Source organism: Thermobia domestica, chromosome 14 (assembly GCF_964235325.1).
Source record: "Thermobia domestica chromosome 14, izTheDome1.hap1.1, whole genome shotgun sequence".
NCBI classification, from domain to species: Eukaryota; Metazoa; Arthropoda; class Insecta; order Zygentoma; family Lepismatidae; genus Thermobia; species Thermobia domestica.
The window spans coordinates 29295675-29318238 of NC_137467.1; the positions used below are offsets into that span (position 1 = coordinate 29295675).

Consider the following 22564-nt stretch of genomic DNA (forward strand, 5'->3'; position numbering starts at 1 on the left):
CTTTGCCCACCGTCTCCAGTTATACCTAACATAAACATGAAGTCAAAATAGAAAATTGCATATATCAATTCGGAATTGTTTCCGTTTTACGACTCGAAGTTGATTATTGCCTTCCACTAACTGAGAGGATATACTTGTATATACTATACGCACACACACACACACACATGAATTTCGTACTCTTCCGACGCACGTTTCAGCAGGTAAAACAATTCAATTTGAACATTTATGTCTTTGCTTGCAATTCGAAATGTGTTCTTGCACATTCCGAGGAAAAAAAGAAATACAGAAAATACTTAGCAGTGTTGCCAGGTCTACAGATTTGTCTGTGGATCTATATCCTTTTCATAGTACAGTAATACGAAAAACAAGATATTTGGGGTATGATCTAGAGATGTGTTTGTATTATTTTATAGTTTTGTATTACTGTACACAGTCTGGTCAAAAGTTCTGTCTCAAGATAAGCTGATCATAAAAATGAAGTATGGAGAGAAAGAAATTGTGATGCAATATACAGTGGCTCAAAAAGTATTGGGCGGATAAGAGGTATGAGACAAAAGTATGAATAGCAGAACAACCATGTTACGTGTGATCGTAAAAGTTATGGAGGACATTCATGTACATGTGTATGTGAAGTACACACCCAGGTAATCGGCATATATACCGTTGTTTTCCAACAGAACAGCAATATTGGAGGTCGGGCGGCATTCAACGCCAAATAAGTATTGAGTGAGCAAACATCTTGGTTATGAACACGCGCTCTCTGAGTAGGTTTCACTCTCGAAGACCCGTATACAAAAGACTCTAGTTGCAGGAAAGTGGACAGCAGTAGCATCGTACCTTTTGTGAATCAGCAATGGGAAGAAAAGCGAAGGAAACAACGCAGGAAGAAAGGAAGATTGTAGTGGAGCTGTTTTGGAACGGAAAATCGTTTGCGGAAATCAGCAAAACTATTCAAATACAAAGAACAATGGTCCATAATACTCTTTACGAATATTGTATAAGAAAACAAAAAGAGTAAATACATGCGAGAAGCGGCCGCCCGTCAAAACTTTCAGTGACAGCAAAACAAAACATTGTGCATCAAGTGGCCAGCAATCCGAGTTAAGTGCGCCGAAGTTAGCAGCTAAAGTGGAACGTGATGTGGGAATGACTGTGTATGCTGAAACCATCAGAAATGTGCTTTGCGATAGGGAATATATGGGGAGAACAACCCGTCGAAAGCCCTACATAAGCAAGACGAACAAGAAAAAGAGATTGACGTACCTGAAATAACACAAAAATGACCCTTATGAGTTCTGGAAAAGTCATTTTTACCGATGAGAGTAAATTTAGTATCTTGAAGTCAGACGGACGTGTGATATTGTGGAGGAAGGAGAATGCAGAACTAGATGAGAAAAATCTACAGCCTCTGTGAAACATGTAGGGGGTTCTGTTATGGTATGGGATTGTATGAGCGCAAATGGTGTGGGTGATTTATGTTTTATTGAAGAGACAATGAACTACAAGGCTTACATCAACATTCTAATGACACATGTTCCTCCAAGTGTGAAAAAAAAGGGTCTCAATCCCCAATATGTCTTAACACAGGATAATGACCCCAAGCATACAACCCTAAATACCCGGCTCTGGTTGTTATATAACACACTTCGTTGGATGGAACCACCACCAGAATCACCCGATATCAACCCAATCAAGAATTTATGGCACTGCTTGGAACAAAACATTCGCAAACATGACATCTCTAACAAAAAGGGCCTTAAAAGTGCATTACTAGTAGAATGGGGTAAATCTTATCGTCAGACCACAGACAGCTTGGTACGTTCGATGCCAAAGAGGTTGTGTGCAGTTATCAAAAGTAACGAAGGACCTACCAAGTACTAAGAATGGTAACAATGTTTTAAAAATGGTAATCATTCTTGACTGCCCAATACTTTTTGGTGGCAATTGTGATAATTTATTTATTTTTAGTTTTGCTCTTTTGACGGTTACTGCTTTGTTTCTCCCGTATTACATGTTACATGGGAGAATACCTAGGTACATAAATTGGAAGTGCAGTAAATGTTTGTTTATTATTGCATTTTTCTTCCATTTCACACTCTTACATATTACATATCTTGACAGATCAATACTTTTTTGAGTCACTGTATACAAGAGTAACAAATCATTGGGCATATAGCAGTTATTCAAAATGTCGTCCCTGTACATGGACACAGGCTTGTAAAAGACGCGGCCATCAATGACAGCGCACACCACATTCATGTTTACGTCAGCAATTGCTTTCACTATAACAGACTTCAAACGGTCCACAGTCATGTGAGGTTGAGCATACACCACCTTTTGCCAATCTTGTAGTCAAGAAATCAGGACTTTATGAGGGCCATTCTTCAGTAGTAATGAACGTAATTTTATTGCGACGAGACCACTTCTATGCCATCTTCGCCTTGTGCTGAGTCCTGCTGGAACACCCAAGGCTTATTTTTGAACATAGTGGTGCAAGGGGTTTCACCACCTTGTCGAGAATGTCCTCCTGGTATACTTTGGCCCCCGTTTCCACACCTCTTTCGCAAAAATGGACGTCAGTTGGGCCCAGATACGATACAACCAGTCAAACCATCACTGATGCAGAGTGATGGCCTCGCTGGCTTCGGGGAACTTGTTTACATGTTGCAGCACTGGTTGTAGCATACAACTATCGTTCTGCCTGTTGAAGTGTTCTTTAATTGTGAAAATTTTCTCATCTATGAACAAAATTTGTCGATGTTCGTTATCCGCGTTATCCTGCAGGAGTAACTTTGATCTGTCACGTCGCACTCTCATTAAGTGCTGATCTAATAGCTGGTCTGTTCTGCAATAGATATACAGTCCTAGGTCTTCATTGTTCACCCTTTTTGTTGATCGCGACATGTTCGTTTGCAGGGCCTAAGTTTCTGCGTACGGACCGGATTTCGACTGATTATAACGAAGCGAGGTTTATCCTCCACAGACGATGTTTCATTATATCGCTACGATAATCGAATTTCTATGTAATGTTCAATTTCTGCAGTAACTTAATGATGGTTGTCGGAGAGTGTCCGCACTTAAGCACGGCCAAAGCTACAACAAGATCTTGTTTCCCCACTCCATCTCCACTCTGCAAGAAACAAAGGACAACAGTAGTGTTGTAAGTTCAACGATCATTAGGGTTTCACAACAACGCTACATTATTTTCATACATTATTTCTAACTGCTGGCATTTTTAGTACATGTTTGGGACAAAAGTTCTGACCAGACTGTATATACAACAAAAACAAACAACGATATGAGCTTCTCAGATATTCGTTTTTGCAGGTATTAGTGAGATGGCTCTGAACAGTAATGATTTCAGATTTCCTCCGGGGGTATTTCAATACAATCACAGGTTGAAAGTGGGTGTAGTGCTTCATGTGTAGTGCTGCGAAATTAATAGTATCCCACGTTGGAAAGGTTGGAAATATACCCCGGGGTGAATTTTCCCCAGGCCACTCACCGAAATCATCACCGTCTCTGAGCACTGCAATAATAATAATAAAGAAACAATTTCACGTGCTCGATTTGGGCATGATCTATTAAATAAGTCTGCTACGTTGAAAAATTAGCTGCAAAAATCATTACAGATATTCAAATAAAAATACGAATTTTTAGATAGAATTTACTGTGGACTTGGCAACGCTGCCTAACAGTGAAAGAAAAACATTAAACTAGATAATAATACAATTCCTTCTTCATTTTCTCGTCTTTTATTTCTTCTATTTTCTGGTGAAATTGTGTCTGCTGAGTCTATACAGAGATAACTAAAGCATTACAATTGAGTTAGACTCAAACTGCAGAAAGTTGTAACCTACATATATGTAATTCTGTAGTTGCAATTTAAGTGAAATAGTGCACCTGTTCATAACAGCAAGCAAATACAATTTTCTAGAATGTCCAAATTATACTACTACGTTAAATTCAGCGACGACGTTAGTGACGGGTCAAGGGAGGCGGAATACTCGGTGTTCATCCGCCCTCGACTCTCCCCCCTCCCACACATGTTCCAGTGTAGTAGGTCAATATAAAATTTCTTAGGTATTATTTTCAGTATATATATATATATAAAAAAGTCCCCCGCTCCAAAATGTCTCGAATTATTTCTAAAAGCGACTGTCCTATTAGCGACAGGAACTGTTATGTGTCCTATGAGCTACCGATTCATTTACATTGAGATGATGAAAGGTGATATGATTCCCTCTCGTAGAATATGTTTGCCCCTGGCATTATATTAGGGGAGTCTGGAAGAAAAGGTCTCACAAGTAAACCTTACGTTTGGGTGAATCGAGTTGCTGACTGAGACACATATGAGAAAGTAGTACTAAATGTGGTCAGTATTTCAGTGAACTTGTAGGTGCGAAGCTCCAGGGTTTTAGGAGATACAGCTACCAGAACATCACATGGAAGTACAGAATAGTCTTCATACAGTTGGAGGTAAAAGCCCTGGAAGACCTCTTGTAACGACAAAAGGTGAATAACAAATGCATGGGTACATATTAGGACTAGGGGGGAATCATATAGTAAGGGTATACCTGACGGCGGCCATCTTGAAATCCGCCATTTTGAATTAAGGTTAAGTTTTTAAAATAGGAATAGGGTCATGTGATACATGATTTAAGGCGCAAATTTAATCAGAAGAACAATGGTGACGTTAATTTTGATTTACGCGCAATTGGTAAAAAGTTACGGGGAAATTAAATGCTGTTGCACCATATGTATTAGTCCTTTACCCCGCCTTGTAAATTTTGTGTTAATGATAATAATTAAATAAAGAGCAGGTGGATAAATATTAGGTCTATGGTAAGAGTTGCCTTGATGGCGGCCGTATTCAAATCCGCCATTTTGAATCAGATAAAAGTTATTTAATTTCCCTGTAACTTTTTACCAATTGCGCGTAAATCAAAATTAACGCCACCATTGTTCTTCTGATTAAATTTGCGCCATAAATCATGTATCACATGATCCTATTCCTATTTTAAAAACTTAAACTTAATTCAAAATGGCGGATTTCAAGATGGCCGCCGTCAGGTATACCCTTACTATATGACTTCCCCCTAGTCCTAATATGTACCCATATATTTGTTATTCACCTTTTGTCGTTACAAGAGGTCTTACAGGGCTTTTACCTCCAACTGTATGAACTTCCATGTGATGTTCTGGTAGCTGTATCTCCTAAACCCCTGGAGCTTCGCACCTACAAGTTCACTGAAATACTGACCACATGTAGTACTACTTTCTCATATGTGTCTCAGTCAGCCACTCGATTCACCCAAACGTAAGGTTTACTTGTCAGACAGCTCACAATGGCGTTGCTACTACTCACGTGACAAGGCTTTTTCGGTGCATCTATGATAGCACTTTTCTTAATGGTATAAAACTGGATGACCATGCTTAGTAACACTAGTACCAAAGTAAGGGCTGCATTTTCTCTCTACACATGGAAAGAAAATTTAGGGATCACCTCATGATGGCTCCTCTATAGCGTCCGAACATCGTTGCTATGAAAAATGTACGTGTCACTAATACTTTTCGTCAAGTACAATTTTCCCCTCTACTGTGAGTGCAAATAAAACTTACAATGAGTCAGATTTGACATAAAACATACCAAATAACTAAACTAGACGACAGAGATATTTGCATTAAAAGTATATCTCTACGTAATTAATTATTCAAAATCCAACTGTAATATCCCTTTCCTTCAAAAGCTCTGCTTTCTGTACTTAATTTAATTCAAACCTAATTACTCACTAACCAAAGCAATATATTCTAGTTTGGAACAAGTTAAAGAAGAGGGTACCTTTCTCCTTTCATTATCTTAATATGAACGAATCTATGACTCATAGACCAGTCAACAGACCGAATCGGTCGCTCATAGGACAGCTAACAGTTTCTGTCGCAAATAAGACTGTCGCAAGTAGGACACCAAATGTCTCTGCCCTTCTGCAAGCTCTCCCACAAACAATTAATATATATAGGGAGGGCTGTGTTTGTGACAACTCTTGAACCATTGACGGATCTTCAACACGAGATTCGGGCCTGGGGGTGAAATTGAGGACTCGCTGTAGAAAACAACGTAAAGGCCACCTTGAAATTGTTCACTTACTTTAATGTTTAAATACATTTATGCCTTAGTTAGATTTTCATACTTCGTTATATGCTAGGTTGTATTTCTAAGCAACAGTATTTTATACTTCCTGACGCTTGGGTACAATTTACTATCTTTTGTCTCTATTGTTACAGTAACTATTGTTTTCTACAGCAAGTCTTCAATTATCATTTCACTCCGATGGTACAACTAGGGGAGACGGAAGAGGGAAATATATAAAAATATATATAAATAAATAAAACTTAATAGCTCTATCAAATTTGCCACATAGATAGGCTTCAGGCCTGGGATGGATTTTATCATTTCATTTTGACGGTGGAACTTAGGGGAGGGGGAGATATTTAAAAATGATCTAAAATGACCAATATTAGTATCGAATTCAGTTTTCGAGGTCGCTAAAATGAACAGTAACACTTCCGATGCCGTTTAAGTCCAAATTCAGCCCATAAATTTGGAGGGGGTTTGACGGTGATATATATTAAAATGATCGAAAATGACCGATATTAGTGCCGAATGCATAGTTTTCGGGGTCGCTGAGTTAAATACAAACTCAGCCCTTTATGTCTAAAATGAAACTTATTCTCCCCGTGCGAAGAACGAGTATTCTGCTAGTTCTATCTAAAAACAAAATAAAACGTGAAGTATTCCGTTTAACTATTTCACCTATGCTGAGACAGATGGATGTATAAATAAATAAACATGTAGTAGGCAACGGTTTATTAATTGATTTGTATTTATAATGACCTTCGTCAACACTGATGCTATGTAGAACGAGAACTACAGTTTAAAGTAAGCTATTAACCATAACCACTGTATTGCATTCAATCAGAGATGGAGTGGGTCAGTGGGTCGGTGGGTCAGGTGGGTCAAGTTTTCTGGGTGGGTCAGTGAGTCGTGGGTCAACAGCATATGACCCACCACCCACCGTGACCCACTGCTACCCACCACCCACCGTGACCCACTGCGACCCACCACCCACTGTGACCCACCACCCACAGTGACCCACTGTGACCCACCACCTACCGTGATCCACTGCGACCCACCGACTCAGAAGATACTGTCTACAATGGAGTAAGCAGAGAGGGTCGGTAGATCATACTGAGGACTGGTAAATTTGTCTCCGTTTTACTTTCAAGACCTTCATTTTCCTTTCTTTTCCACTTGTTTCTGTCTACTTACCTGAGGTGAGTATATCTAACCAAGTGAAAAAAGAACTTCAGGCGCTTTTGGATATTGATATTTTTAATAGTAATAATAGCAATAGGACTTACACTACAACTTGGCTTTCGAGACCTGTGAATTTTTAGAGCTAACTACTGGAAAAAATACATTTTTGAATCACTGTAATATATAAATTATTATATAAAAAATTGAATGTAACTATGTGTGCCTGATCATCACGGTCAAATTGCAGTCAAATGAAATTACTTTTGGTATATAGTTAGGCCTTAATCCAAACTGGGATGTTATATTGCTTTTATTATAATGCATAATATCCTAAGGAGGTAGTGAGGATCCGAATTTTTGCGAAAAAAAATGAGCATCTCGCAAGCCGTTAAACTTACGGAGATGAAATTCAGTGTATTAACTCTTTATTGAAAATAAACAGTATGTGTCCTAGCATTTTTTAAAATTCTCCTTTATGTGGGGGGGGGGGGGCTTTCTATATATGGAAAATTGGAAGTGAGTTGGTTTGTAAAAATGATCGAAAACAATCGATGTTATTTAAGAAAAAAATAGAAACAAAAAATACAGTGCGTGGCTTCATATATCCATTGCTTTCTGCAATAATAATTGCTGAAGCTTATGTTTATTATTTGGAGCGGTTACAGCACAGGGCAATCAACCCATAAAGTTGTGAGAAAAATAGGCATAAAATTTGTACTGCAAGCTTAATTACACGGAAATTTTAAGTTTGGATTGTATGCATAATTGTATGGAAAATTTTACACTTTTTCTCCCTTTACGTTGGTCTACTTACTTTGATTTGGAACTTTGAAATTTCATCCTTTTTTCCACTGAAAAGTATTGATAATTCAACAAAGAAATAATTATACTATGATAATTTAATTGAAATTCATCGTAATTTGGCACATGGCAAACAGCAGTGTGGTAATTGAAGTTGAAGAAGGAGGGAAATTCCCATTCAACTCTGAACACTTTCCAGGAACCCCGTTCCCTTTCGCTTTCTAGACGGGGGAGGGAACTTGGTAATGGTATCAAACCTTCATGTGTAATTACAAAAATTAAATTTATAAACAAATAAGAAATCATGAGTTTATCAGGCTTTAATTGATAATTTATTCACAAGATTCCCTATCAAAGGCGTGGTAGATGAAGTTTCTGTTTGTTCTACATGGGTCGACATAGTAGTAGGGGTCCCCGTATGGCCGAATGACTCATCCTCACTCTCTTTTACGACCGGGATTTTTGAACTTCGTTCCCTTTTACGGCTAAGATGAGTGCTTTGGTACCTCGATTCTGATTGGCTGAGAGAGGTCACGTGACGTTAGGCCCCGCCCACGCGGGAAATTCAAACTTTCAGGTCACGTGGTATGACGTCATGAGTCACCCCGACCTCACCCTGGATTTTTGAAATTTGTTCCCTTTTACGGGTAAGATGTGTGATTCTGATTGGTTGATAGCTGTCACGTGATTTTAGACCCTGCGATATTTGAAAATTCGTTCCCTTTTACGGGTAAGATGAATCCTTTGGTACCTCAATGCTAGAGGTCACGTGATCTTAAGCCCTGGGATTTTTAAAATTCGTTCCCTTTTTATGGGTAAGATGAGTCCTTTGGTACCTCGATGCTGATTGGCCGACAGAGGTCACATGATCTTAGACCCGCCACACACCCCATGAGTGAAATATAGAGCAATATGTCGGTGATCACCCTAGACCTGGATTTTTTTTAATGGTTATCCTTAAAGTTCCCATGAAGGGTTCAACCTCCTCCTTAAATAACCCTTTTTTGGTATCATGATATTGTACTGAAGTTTACCTTAAATATTATCGTTCTCTTTGACAGATAAGATGATTACCAGCTTTCTTACCTTGATGGAGATCCTGTCCTTGAATTAGTAGCCTATGTCTCTGGAAGTAACAATGGTGAAAGAGGGGTGTCGCTTGTAGATTTCTTATAACACATTGTTGTGAGTTTAAGCGATTTATTGCTCAGTAAGCGCTTCATTAATGGAAACAGTGTTGCCAGATTTTTTCTTACCGAAACTGCTCCGGTTCTTTTCGAAACGGTTCCGCAGAGTGCAAGAAATTTTAAACTAAAAATTTTTTCGAACTAAAAAATTTTAAACAAAAATTTTCGAACTAAAAAATTTTGAAACAAAAAAGTTTCAAACAAAAAAATTTTCGAACCCAAAAAAATTTCGAACTAAAAAAAATTGAAACAAAATTTTGTCGAACTAAAACATTTTTAAAAAACAAAAGTTTCGAACTAAAGATGTAAATCACATCTAAAAATTTTCAAATCAAACTTTTTATCGAACTAACTTTTAAAATTTTCGAACTAGAAATTTAAACCGAGTTTTAGAAAAATCCTAAGAAATGTTTCTCCAGGAATCGAACTCAGGTCTTTCAAACCAAAGATGTGTATCCTAACCGCTTAGCTATGAATGAATTCGGTTTTAATCGTGCTTGGTGGGTTTCGAACCATGGTTCTTGAAAAGGATACACATATACTTTAAGAAAATAAATCTGACAGTGTAACGCTTCTCAAATCAAACTTTTTATCGAACTAACTTTTAAAATTTTCGAACTAGAAATTGAAACAAGTTTTAGAAAAATCCTAAGAAATGTTTCTCCAGGAATCGAACTCAGGTCTTTCAAACCAAAGATGTGTATCCTAACCGCTTAAATGAATTCGGTTTTAATCGTGCTTGGTGGGTTTCGAACCATGGTTCTTGAAAAGGATACACATATACTTTAAGAAAATAAATCTGACAGTGTAACGCTTCTCAAATCAAACTTTTTATCGAACTAAACTTTTAAAATTTTCGAACTAGAAATTGAAACCAAGTTTTTGAAAAATCCTAAGAAATGTTTCTCCAGGAATCGAACTCAGGTCTTTCAAACCAAAGATGTGTATCCTAACCGATTAGCTATGAATGAATTCGGATTTAATTATGCTTGGTGGGTTTCGAACCATGGTTCTTGAAAAGGATACACATATACTTTAAGAAAATAAATCTGACAGTGTAACGTGGATTAAAATAAAATGCTGATAGACTTCTTTGTGTGACGACATAGAAGCACATATGATTGAAAAAATGCAAACGTCAGCGGATCGCATTACTTTAGTTTTACTACGAACGTGTCAGCATGATTCATGAAAAAAGCAAACATTGACATTCTCGTATGGAATATGAGGAAAATGAAATGTCGTCACAGTTACGACAAGTAGTGACATGATCCTGACAGAAAGCATTTGGGATCAGAACTGTGATACTAGATGTTGTAACTATTGAGAAACGTGAATGACGTCACGATCGATTGTTACACATCGTTTTGGTTCGTGATTCATGACGAAAAGCAGCGAGCGTTTTGATTGGTTCGTTGTGATGTCATTTTATAAATTTCCTCGTTTCTGATTGGCTGACGGTGACGTCGTTTTCACAACGACCTAAATAAAAATCTAAATTTCATTTTTCAAATCCTACATCGCTCTCAACTATCGTGTGAAGAAGATCTGTTCTTGAAAAGTGTCTTCATTTAAGAAGCTTTACTACACCGACTTTTTGTTCATTGAATTTGAGGTAAGTTCAGTGAGTCACCCAAGATTCCAAAATCATTTTTATTTTATATTTGTGGGCGGATCACGAATACACTGTTTTACTTTTAGTACGAAATATTTAGACTATGAAGAAATTAGTGGAATGGGAAAGTGGGAGTACGAATCAGGAACCCCACACATTAGAAGTAAGCACGATAAATGATATGGTTTAGCGTCCCTTCAGCGAGCACCCGTCGGGAATTGAACCATGGCCAGAAAAATGTGTGCGCTTAGTTTTGAAAAGAATGCATTACAAAATTTCAGAAACTATGTCTGAGAATAATATGGTTCGATTCCCTTTAAAAGCATTAGCGGCCCCTTCAGCTTAACGTGATATTCGAGCAACCGCCCGAGATTGAACCTGGGCCAGAGGCGTGTACGTCAATCATTTAGCTTAGTTTTGAAAAGAATGTATGATAACGCATGAGAATATTAAATTTCAGAAAAGGCTTGACAGCGATCCGATGTGTGAAAGCAAACCCCACCGAGGATTGAACCAGGGCCTTCCACGTTAAAAGCATGTACGCTAGCCGCTTAGTCACAATAATAAAAAAATACGCTATACAGATTTTGTTTTGACAATTACGTATGTGTAACGTTAATGGTTGATGAATCTCTTCAACTTGCAAACGCATCATTTAAAGGTCGTTGTGAGTGGGGAAAAAAAAATGCTTACGCGTACTTTCTAACATCTCAGTACTGTTGAAACATTCATTCATTTCATGCATTCTTTTTATCACTATAGAATGGTAGGTCAGTTACATGCTGATGTAGTGCTCTCGAGTTTGACAGCAATAAAACACACATTTCAGTAACATAATTATTTAAAAAAAAACTTTGATTTCTAGTACATGTGTTTTCATAATGAGATTCTGAACGTCACCGCCAGGAATCAAACTCAGGACCTTTACATGAATTACTTAGTTAATTATTTATCATGAATGTTATGATTTCCCGAACTAAGCGGTTAGCATACGCGCCTTTGGCGTGGGAGACCAGGGTTCGATTCCCGGCGGGGAGCTCATGTGGTTCGGATTCCACGTTAATCAGTAGGTCCACGTCTCATATAGCCTCGCTGCTGAAAGGGACGCTAAACTAAAAAATCAAAAAATCAACTCAAATTCACGCTGCTCAATTCCTTTTTTCCCATTACATATTTGTTTTACCGTAACTGTTTGTTTGTTTTCATTTTTAATCATGGTCCAATCGGGTTTTACTGTTCGCAATGAAATCACTCGTCATTATAGACGATTTATGTACGTTTATGTATTATGAGGCGTGTACGTCAACCATTTAGCTTAGTTTTGAAAAGAATGTATGATAACGCATGAGAATATTAAATTTCAGAAAAGGCTTGACATCGACCCCGACGTGGAAAAGCAAACCCCACCGAGGATTGAACCAGGACCTTCCACGTTAAAAGCATGTACGCTAGCCGCTTAGTCACAATAATAAAAAAATACGCTATACAGATTTTGTTTTGACAATTACGTATGTGTAACGTTAATGCTTGATGAATCTCTTCAACTTGCAAACGCATCATTTAAAGGTCGTTGTGAGTGGGGAAAATGCTTACGCGTGCTTTATCACATCTCAGCACTGATGAAACATTCATTCATTTCATGCATTCTTTTTATCACTATAGAATGGTAGGTCAGTTACATGCTGATGTAGTGCTCTCGAGTTTGACAGCAATAAAACACTCATTTCAGTAACATAATTATTTAAAAAAAACTTTGATTTCTAGTACGTGTGCTTTCATAATGAGATTTTGAACGTCACCGCCAGGGAATCAAACTCAGGACCTTTACATGAATTGTTTAGTTAAGAATTTATCATGAATGTTATCAGGTGATTAAGATTTTTCTTTCTTCTTTTCTTTTGTAGTAAATTCACGCTGCATAATTCCTTTTTTCCCCACATTACATATTTGTTTTACCGTACCTGTTTGTTTGTTTTCTCCTTTTATTAATATGGCCGAATCGGGTTTTATTGTTCGCAATGAAATCACGCGTCATTATAGACGATTTAACATTGAGGGCAGAATGCTCGAAATTCAATTCAACGCACCGCCCGTAGGAACCGATATCATACAGTATGTACACAACAGTTTCCAAGCAATGCTGGATCATTTGTTAGCCAATGTCGACGATGAGGCGATGGTTGGTTTATCAGTAATATCACCACGCAACACGAATAAACCGTTTTGGGTGAGTTTTCGCCAAGCACGAAACTTAACACTGGAAACGATGTGGGCCTCGTTCGAAAGAGTGTTACAAAGTAACAATGCATTTCTCCTGCACGAGCCATTCACCGTGCATTTTCATCGTGTCGATATTCCACGTGGCTATGGTGGTTTGCGGCAAGGAGTACTTCAAAATGAAGAATTGTTACGTTGCAAACGAGGGATTGTACGTGTACAAAATCAAGACTCAAGGTGCCTGGCGTACGCCATTGTTATTGCTATTGGTCTGAAGGCATACAAGAATGTAGATGTGCAACGTTATAAGCAGTATAAGCGTCAATCGAAATATGTTGTGGATCAAGAAGTCGATGCGCTATGTGCAAATGCAAGAGTCAATTTGGATCATGGTGCCAGTGTAAATGAAATACGACAATTCCAGTCATACCTTAAAGAATATAAAATTACTGTGTATACCAGTTTCACAGGCCGTGACATCATGTACGAGGGGCCCAACGATGAAAATCGCACTCCCATAAATTTGATTTGTTTGGCTGGCCATTTTGACATCATCCAATCTTTAACTGCTTGTTTTGCAACCAAGTTCTACTGTGAGGCGTGCCATAAAAAATACAGTGAGCGTAACAGACATGTGAAAAATTGTCCTGTAACATGCTCCAAATGTTTACAGAGACCTCTATGCGACAAGAACCAAACGCCGATATTATGCAACGACTGCAATCGTCAATTTTATGGGGAACAATGTTTTAATAATCATCGTAATATTGTATATCATCAAGGGGAACCTATATGCAAAATGGTGAAGCAATGTACTAGATGTTACAGAGTATATTCTTTTGTACGAAGTGGACAACGACATCATGATTGCAATGAGATCTTTTGCAATGTTTGTAAGAAGATTGTTCCGGGATCCCATCAATGTTTTATGCTTCCTGATCGACAATGTTTGAAACCTGGTGTTCCTTCACTCATGCACGCAAAGAAAGCCTTGTTGATATTCTATGATATAGAATCTATGCAGGACACGAATATTGGCGATAATACGTATGTACACATTCCAAATTTATTGGTTGCACAACAAGTATGTTATGCATGTGTTGAAAACAATAATATCCAGCAGTCTTGCAGTACGTGTGGTCAGCGCCAGCATATTTTCCAAGGAGAGGATCCAGTTTATGATTTTCTCCAGTACTTGCGGGAACGTCGTCCCAATATAAATAGGATTTTCTGTGTCGCGCACAACGCTAAGGGCTACGATGGACATTTTATCCTAAAGGCTATGGTAGAACAATGCCAATGGAGACCCGACGTCATATTAAATGGGACCAAGATACTGAGTTTAACGTTGAATAATCTGACGTTCATTGACTCGTTGAACTTCCTACCTATGGCATTAAGTAAATTGTCAAAAGCGTTCAATTTACCCGCAACCAAAGGCTACTTCCCACATTTCTTCAACACCAAGGAGAATCAATCGTATATTGGACCACTTCCAGAAACGAAGTATTATGGTGCAGATGAAATGGTCGTCGAAGACAGAAACAAGTTCATGCAGTGGTACAACGATCATCGTAATGACACGTTTGATTTTCAGAAAGAAATTCTCAAGTATTGTATTCAAGATGTCAATGTACTGCGACAAGCATGCGTTTCGTTTATGACGTCATTTGAAACAGAAACCAAAGTGAATCCCTTCTTGGAGACGATCACGATTGCCAGTGCTTCCAATTTAGTATTCCGCCGGAATTTCCTCAAACCCAACACCATAGGAATTCTACCGGCACATGGCTATCGATGGAGAAGTACCCAATCGATCGCTGCAATGCAATGGCTGGCCTACATTGAAAAAACCGAAGAAAAACAAATCTTACATGCGGCCCGACAAAAAGAAGTGTTTATTGCGGGATTCCATGTTGATGGTTACTACCAAGATCCTGAGACGTTAGAGGAGCACGTCTACGAGCATGCCGGCTGTTTTTACCACGGGTGTAAAGTATGTTTTACTACAGGCCGTAATCAGCCCATCTACAGCAATCCAGAAGACACCATGGAATTCCGTTATGAACGAACGCAACGCAAAAATGCAAGACTGCGTGAATTGGGGTACATTGTACATGAAATGTGGGAGTGCGAATTTAATCAGTTCTTAAAACAAAATCCTGCAATGGCGACGTATCTGAAGAATCACCCGTACATGAACCGCAGACCATTAAATCCAAGAGATAGTTTTTTGGAGGAAGGACCAATTGCGTAAAATTGTACCACCAAGTCGATGAAAAAGCGGGGGAAGTAATAAAATATTACGATATTGTCTCGCTTTATCCTTATGTAAATAAGTGTGCTAAATACCCTGTAGGCCATCCACGAATTTATCTACAGGGTGATGAAAATATACCACCAATAAATAAAGTCAATGGTCTAATCAAAATGACGATATTACCAAATCGCCATCTTTATCATGGTCTCCTGCCTTACCGATGTAACAAGAAACTACTCTTTCCACTGTGTGCTGCGTGTGCCGAAGAAATGAACCCAGACCCTACAGCAACGTGTACGCACAACGATCAGGAGCGATGCCTCACTGGAACATGGGTATCATATGAAATCCAGAAAGCCGTAGAATTAGGATATCAACCAGTGGAAATTTTTGAAATTTGGGACTATGACATTGAACAATATGATCCCATCACGAAAACAGGTGGCTTGTTCACGGAATATATCAATACATTTTTAAAATCAAAAATGGAAGCGTCTGGCTGGCCCAGTTCCTGTGTGACCGAAGAAGACAAATCAAAATTCATACAAACCGTCCTGGAGCGTGAAGGTATTGCATTGGATCGGTCCAAAATTGAAAATAATCCTACACGAAGAAGTTTATCTAAGCTTTGTCTTAATGCTCTTTGGGGAAAACTTTCGCAAAGATCAAACTTTAGCCAGACCACAATTATTGATCGGCCGGAAGAATTTTATGAAAAACTCACTTCCCCCGACATTAAACTCCATCAAATTGTACCCATCAATGATACGATGTTGTATGCGTTCTGGGAGTACAATGAACATGTGCCTGTTCAAAACCGAAACACCAATGTTGTGTTAGGTGCATTTACAACATGTCAGGCACGTCTGGAACTGTACAAGTACCTGGAAATGTTGCAGGAACGTGTTTTATATTTCGACACGGATTCTGTAATATTTACGGAGAAGCCCGGGGAGCCAACCATTGAACCTTCAACGTACTTGGGCTGCTTATCGGACGAGATGGAGTCTTATGGACCACGAGCATACATCAAGACATTTGTCAGTGGAGGACCAAAAAATTACAGCCTAGAAATATACAATCCGGATACCAACGTCACCAGTTACATATGCAAAATTAGAGGATTTACATTAAATTACAATGCAGGACAACAATTAAATTTCAACACGCTAAAAGAAATGATTACAAATCAATGCCGTGGACAAGTCACCATCACTATCCCCCATAAGATATGCAGGACCAAAGACCATACCATCGTCACAAGCAAAGAAGAAAAAATGTACAGTATCCAGTACACAAAACGTCGATTTAAAGAAATCAATTCTTATGATACGGTTCCGTACGGGTACGTTAAAAAACAGAAGATGGAACTGGAAAAAGAAGATGAAGAAGAAAAAACTGTAAATACCCAATAAGGCCGCCATTTCTTTTTTCCTTTTCCTTTTTTTTCACTCCTTAACCACAAAGCAGCAACACCAAGAAGAAAATGAAGTACCCACAAGAGTTCATAAACCATCAACACCACCATCAGTGGAAGAAATGCAGTCATCTCGTATCCAAGGAGGAACCTTGACCATAAAGCAGCAACACCAAGAAAAATGCAGTACCCAGAAAAAAGTTCGTAAACATCCATCGGTGAAAAAAAATGCAGTGATCCTGTACCCGAGGAGGAAGATGAACCTAAACAGATCCATCATTTACGAGTAAGTTTTATTTCTCTCTTATCAATATTGACTCATTTTTATTGTTTCAGAAAAAAGAAATTCTTAAATTAATCCATCGTTTCTTCTTTTTCTTCCCAGGATACGGCTACAAGATTCGAAGATGATGACGCGTCCAACATATTCATTAACTAGATCCTGTATTTATTATGTTAATAAACATGTATAGGAAGAGCACATACTTTTCGTTAAAATACAACAAGTTGAAAAAAAAATATGTTTTATTATTTCTTGAAACCCTGAACACTTGTTTTCAAATCATGGTAATCTTGAAAATTTAAGGTGGAAAATATATTCAAGATTTGGTTTACATGATTTTGTTCGAAAAATAATTAAAGAATTTTTTTAGTGTCCAAAATTTGATTTTTAATTTAGTTCGAAAAAATTTTTAATTTGAAAATTTTCAAATGTGGTTTACATCTTTAGTACGAAACTTATTTTTAAAAATTGGTTCGAAATTTTTTTAAAATTTTTAGTTCGAAAAATTTTGATTTGAAAATTTAGTTCGAAAGTTTTTAGTTTAAAATATTTTTTCGAAAAATTTTTAATTTTTTTTAGTTCGAATTTTTTTGGGTTCGAAAATTTTTTGATTTGAAAATTTAGTTCGAAAGTTTTTAGTTTAAATTTTTTAGTTCGAATTTTTTTGAAATTTTTGTTTCAAAATTTTTTAGTTCGAAAATTTTTTGTTTGAAAATTTTTTAGTTACAAATTTTTTTTAGTTCGAAAAATTTTTTAGTTTAAAATTTCTTGTACTCTGCGGAACCGTTTCGAAAAGAACCGGAGCAGTTTCGGTAAGAAAAAATCTGGCAACACTGTTTCCATTAATGAAGCGCTTACTGAGCAATAAATCGCTTAAACTCACAACAATGTGTTATAAGAAATCTACAAGCGACACCCCTCTTTCACCATTGTTACTTCCAGAGACATAGGCTACTAATTCAAGGACAGGATCTCCATCAAGGTAAGAAAGCTGGTAATCATCTTATCTGTCAAAGAGAACGATAATATTTAAGGTAAACTTCAGTACAATATCATGATACCAAAAAAGGGTTATTTAAGGAGGAGGTTGAACCCTTCATGGGAACTTTAAGGATAACCATTAAAAAAAATCCAGGTCTAGGGTGATCACCGACATATTGCTCTATATTTCACTCATGGGGTGTGTGGCGGGTCTAAGATCATGTGACCTCTGTCGGCCAATCAGCATCGAGGTACCAAAGGACTCATCTTACCCATAAAAAGGGAACGAATTTTAAAAATCCCAGGGCTTAAGATCACGTGACCTCTAGCATTGAGGTACCAAAGGATTCATCTTACCCGTAAAAGGGAACGAATTTTCAAATATCGCAGGGTCTAAAATCACGTGACAGCTATCAACCAATCAGAATCACACATCTTACCCGTAAAAGGGAACAAATTTCAAAAATCCAGGGTGAGGTCGGGGTGACTCATGACGTCATACCACGTGACCTGAAAGTTTGAATTTCCCGCGTGGGCGGGGCCTAACGTCACGTGACCTCTCTCAGCCAATCAGAATCGAGGTACCAAAGCACTCATCTTAGCCGTAAAAGGGAACGAAGTTCAAAAATCCCGGTCGTAAAAGAGAGTGAGGATGAGTCATTCGGCCATACGGGGACCCCTACTACTGACATTACCAACTGATATGGTCGATATGGAAAAGATGTTGTATGGTGATAGAGAGATGATACTTCTTGCTGAGTATTTCAAACCTAACCAAGAAAAATCGTTATCAGACTTAAGTCTAACAAGTAGATTGTCGATGAGAAGTTGCAGAAATCGGGTAGAAATATTATCAATTTCCACGACAGAGTGCGAACGGGAATTTCCCCTTATGAATTTACAGATGACTAATATTAGAAATACACTAAGTGCTCAAACATTGTCTAACTTGTTGCTCATCAATGTTAATGGCCCACCGCTAGACAAGCTCAAAGTAGACGAGCTAGTTATTTCTTGGCTGAAGGATGGACATCATTCCACTGCGGATGATTTACCGCCAAAAAGTTACCAACAGGAAATAAATCCGATTTCAGATTTGTTTTAAGGTGGAAAATTACGTGTTACGGAAAATGTATACTTGTATTACTAATGGCTTATGTGTGTTATTCAACTTTGTACCTAATTTTTAGTAAGTCTCTTCTTTACTTTAGGTAAACTACTTTGAATAAATATTAATAATAATTGCAATTATGCATATTTGTAACTTAAATTTAAAATGGTGTTTTAGTGATTACACAAATTATACCAGGGAAGCAAGAAAGTTCGTGCGCTTTTGAACCACTCCCGCTTCCATTTGGCTGCTGCGGCGAAATCTGTCCCCGTAGCATGAAAGTTTTGACTGTTTGGGAAAGCTTATTCATAGATGCATCAGCCACGGTGAATATAACAACGCATTTGTCAGTGTAGTGTGTAAAAATCGCTCGTGATCATGTCAGTGTCAAATGAAGTTTTTAGAGCTTGTTTGCTTTACGAATTTAAATTGGGGACAAATGGTGCAGAAGTAGCTAGAAAAATATGTGTTGCGCTCGGAGAGGGTGTAATAAGTAAATGTACAGCACAAAAATGGTTCCAGACCTTTTCAACTGGTGACGAGACCTTTCAAGATAAGCCTCGCTCTGGGAGGCCTAAATCAGTGGATATGGACCACCTGAAGGCCTCTATTGAAGATTATTCCAGTTAAACATGTGAGGAACTTGCTTACCGATTCGAGGTAAGCAGGAAAATTATTCGGGTAAGTCTGCATCAGTTGGGGAAGACCTGAAAACTGGGTCAGTGGGTCTTTCACGAGCTGACCGCTATGAGCCAAGTTCTAAGACTGAATATCTGTTCATTTTTGTTGACGAGACACAAAATCTGTCCAATTTTGGACCGTATAATAACTTGTGACGAGAAGTGGGTCATGTATGACAATAAAAAACGGTCATACCATTGGCTATCACCGAATGATCCGAAGCCTTTGACTGCAAAACCGAACATTCATCAACACAAGGTTTTGCTCTGTGTTTGGTGGACTACAAACGGCATCGTGCACTACGAATTCTTGGAACGTGGTAAGACAATTACCAAAGATGTGTACTCATCACAACTGAGAACGGTAGCCACCAAACTGACCCAGAAACAGCCAGCACTAGTGAACAAAAGAGGTGTGCTCTATAACCAGGACAACGCGCGCCCTCACACCGCAAAACAGGCGCTGGAAGTAATCTCAGAACTTGGTTGGGAGCTTGTATCTCATCCTCCCTACTCCCCAGATGTCGCCCCTTCGGATTACCATTTATTCTTGGCCATAGGCAACTTTATGCGTGGCAGGCAGTTCAAGACTGAACAAGACGTCAAAAATGCAGTTGCTGAGTTTTCCGAGTCTCGGGAACAAATATTCTACAAAACTGGCATTTACAAGCTTGTTGAGCGCTGGGAGAAGGTTGTAGAAGCAAATGGAGGCTATTTTGCCGAATAAACAAACCGTTAAAACCCTGTAATTGACAGTTTTCTTCCATAGTATAAAAGCGCACGAACTTTCTTGCTTCCCTGGTAATTATGAGCATACTTTATGGAGATGCTCTCACAGAGGGTAACCAAGCACCTTTATACCCTATGAACAACTGATTTCTCAAGTCTTTTGTGAGAAAAATACTGTGAATTGAGAAACCATAACCTTTTCCATATTGTACAGGGGTATTTTCCTGCGAATAGAAGTTTCTTGTGCAATGCGTTCAGAAATTAACACTTGAAAGAATACTCTATTAGTACAAGTATATTTTAGGCACACACTAATTTCCCCCCACCTCGGACTGTTTTAATTTCCTCACTGACAAACACTTTACCATTTTATATCGTAAAGGTCAGATCCACTGTTATTGTAACAGAGTGGTGCTTGAGCGATTGACTAGAAATTCAAACTCCGATTAGTGACAATTTCACAGTCTTGTTTTATTATAAGTGTAAACTCTTTAGTCAGTTTAGAAGAGGCCGTGGATCGTGTTCAGAGTTGATGACGATGGATTTTGGTGAGTCAGAGTAGGTCAAAGTGGATGAGAGTGGTTCATGGTGGGTGGTGGGACAGAGTGGGTCACCGTGGGTGGTGGGTCAAGTTTTCATTGACCCACGCCAACTCTGCATTCAATATTTTCCCCACCAGAAATCGAACCCGAGTCTAGACTTTGACTAACCTCACTCAACTTCACGCTCAGCTTTCGTTCTACTGCGAGTATCACGCTCACATCATCATTTCGACATTACACTCACTTTATCTCATGCTCACACCATCACTATGACATCAAGCTCACATCACGGAAACGAGCGCAAGAAATTCCCCAAAGCAGAGGATTCCCGAATATCCTGAAAGTATAAGGTATAAATGTTTTTTCGTTTTTTAATTCTTTCTATTTAGATTATGTTCCCTTTAGGCTAAGAGTGACGGATGATTAATGCAAGTGAATGATGGAAGAATTGGCGAAATTAGATTGTGGGAGGAAAGGGGAGCACTTCGAGAAAAATCAGGGTCACGATTAGTGTTGCCACGAGACGAGACAGAACCCTTTGCGGCGAGACACGAGACTAGATGGACTGTCTCATTTTCGAGACGAGACAAGAGACGAGTGTTTAAAAATTTATTAACTCGGAATAAATTATTTGTCTTCGAAATGTATACCAGCGTTTATTATTGCAAATGAAGACAATCCTACAAAGAACAGGGAATACCTGTTTTTTTTTTTTTTTTTTTTTTAATGATTCTTACAGTTTTCATTTCCATTTTTCAATCGATTCATGTTTAATTTTCTGACAGTGCTCCAGATCAAGTGCAATATTAAGGTTGGTTTAAAGGGACAAGTTTTGCCGATAGATGGCATTACAGTCTTCGTATCTCTCCCATGTATTTTTTATCTTTCACGAAATTTCACGATTTCTTTTACAAATTTCAACCTACAGACTTCAAATTTTTAGAAAAGGAACTTCATAATGTATCGAAAGCAATATTCCGTGCCGATATTTTATTTAGAATTTTCTTCATTGTTGAAATGACTTGATTGTTGAAATGGGTATCCAAACCTTTAACAATCGAACTCTTTCAACAATGAAGAAAATTCTAAATAAAAAAAATCGGCACGGATTGTTCCCTTTAATAGGTTATGATGTTCCTTCTCCAAAAATTTGAAGTCTCTAGGTTGAAATTTATAAAAGAAATTGTATATTTTCGTGAAAGGTAAAAAATACATTGGAGAGATACGAAGACTATAGTGACATCTATCGGCAAAACTTGTCCCTTTACACTAACCTTAAAGCATTCATCGAGATCAATGTTTCAGATTATTTCATTCTGGAGGCTAGTAGGGATATCTATGTATCAAAATTTTGTTATAGAAGTACAAGTTCTCTTAATGGCAATGTTATCAGCCCCATAGCAGAACATGCCGCGATCTG

The 22564-nt window shown here is 38.1% G+C and overlaps 2 protein-coding genes across 2 annotated transcripts in view; one reads left to right on the plus strand and one right to left on the minus strand.

The window, feature by feature from the left end:
* The window catches only part of rdgA (retinal degeneration A), a gene marked incomplete in the record, with an annotated part of 666123 nt that overhangs the window by 145587 nt on the left and 497972 nt on the right, over nucleotides 1-22564 (minus strand).
* Nucleotides 15383-17317, plus strand: LOC145670584 (uncharacterized). Its single transcript, XM_081739384.1, has 2 exons — nucleotides 15383-17104; nucleotides 17204-17317. Exon 1 carries the CDS (start codon nucleotides 15572-15574, stop codon nucleotides 16814-16816), a length of 1245 nt encoding a protein of 414 aa, XP_081595510.1. The 5' UTR covers nucleotides 15383-15571; the 3' UTR covers nucleotides 16817-17104; nucleotides 17204-17317.

Excerpts from the sequence above, each read along its gene's own strand:
- LOC145670584 (XM_081739384.1), top strand. The coding sequence starts at position 15,572 with ATGACGATATTACCAAATCGCCATCTTTATCATGGTCTCCTGCCTTAC.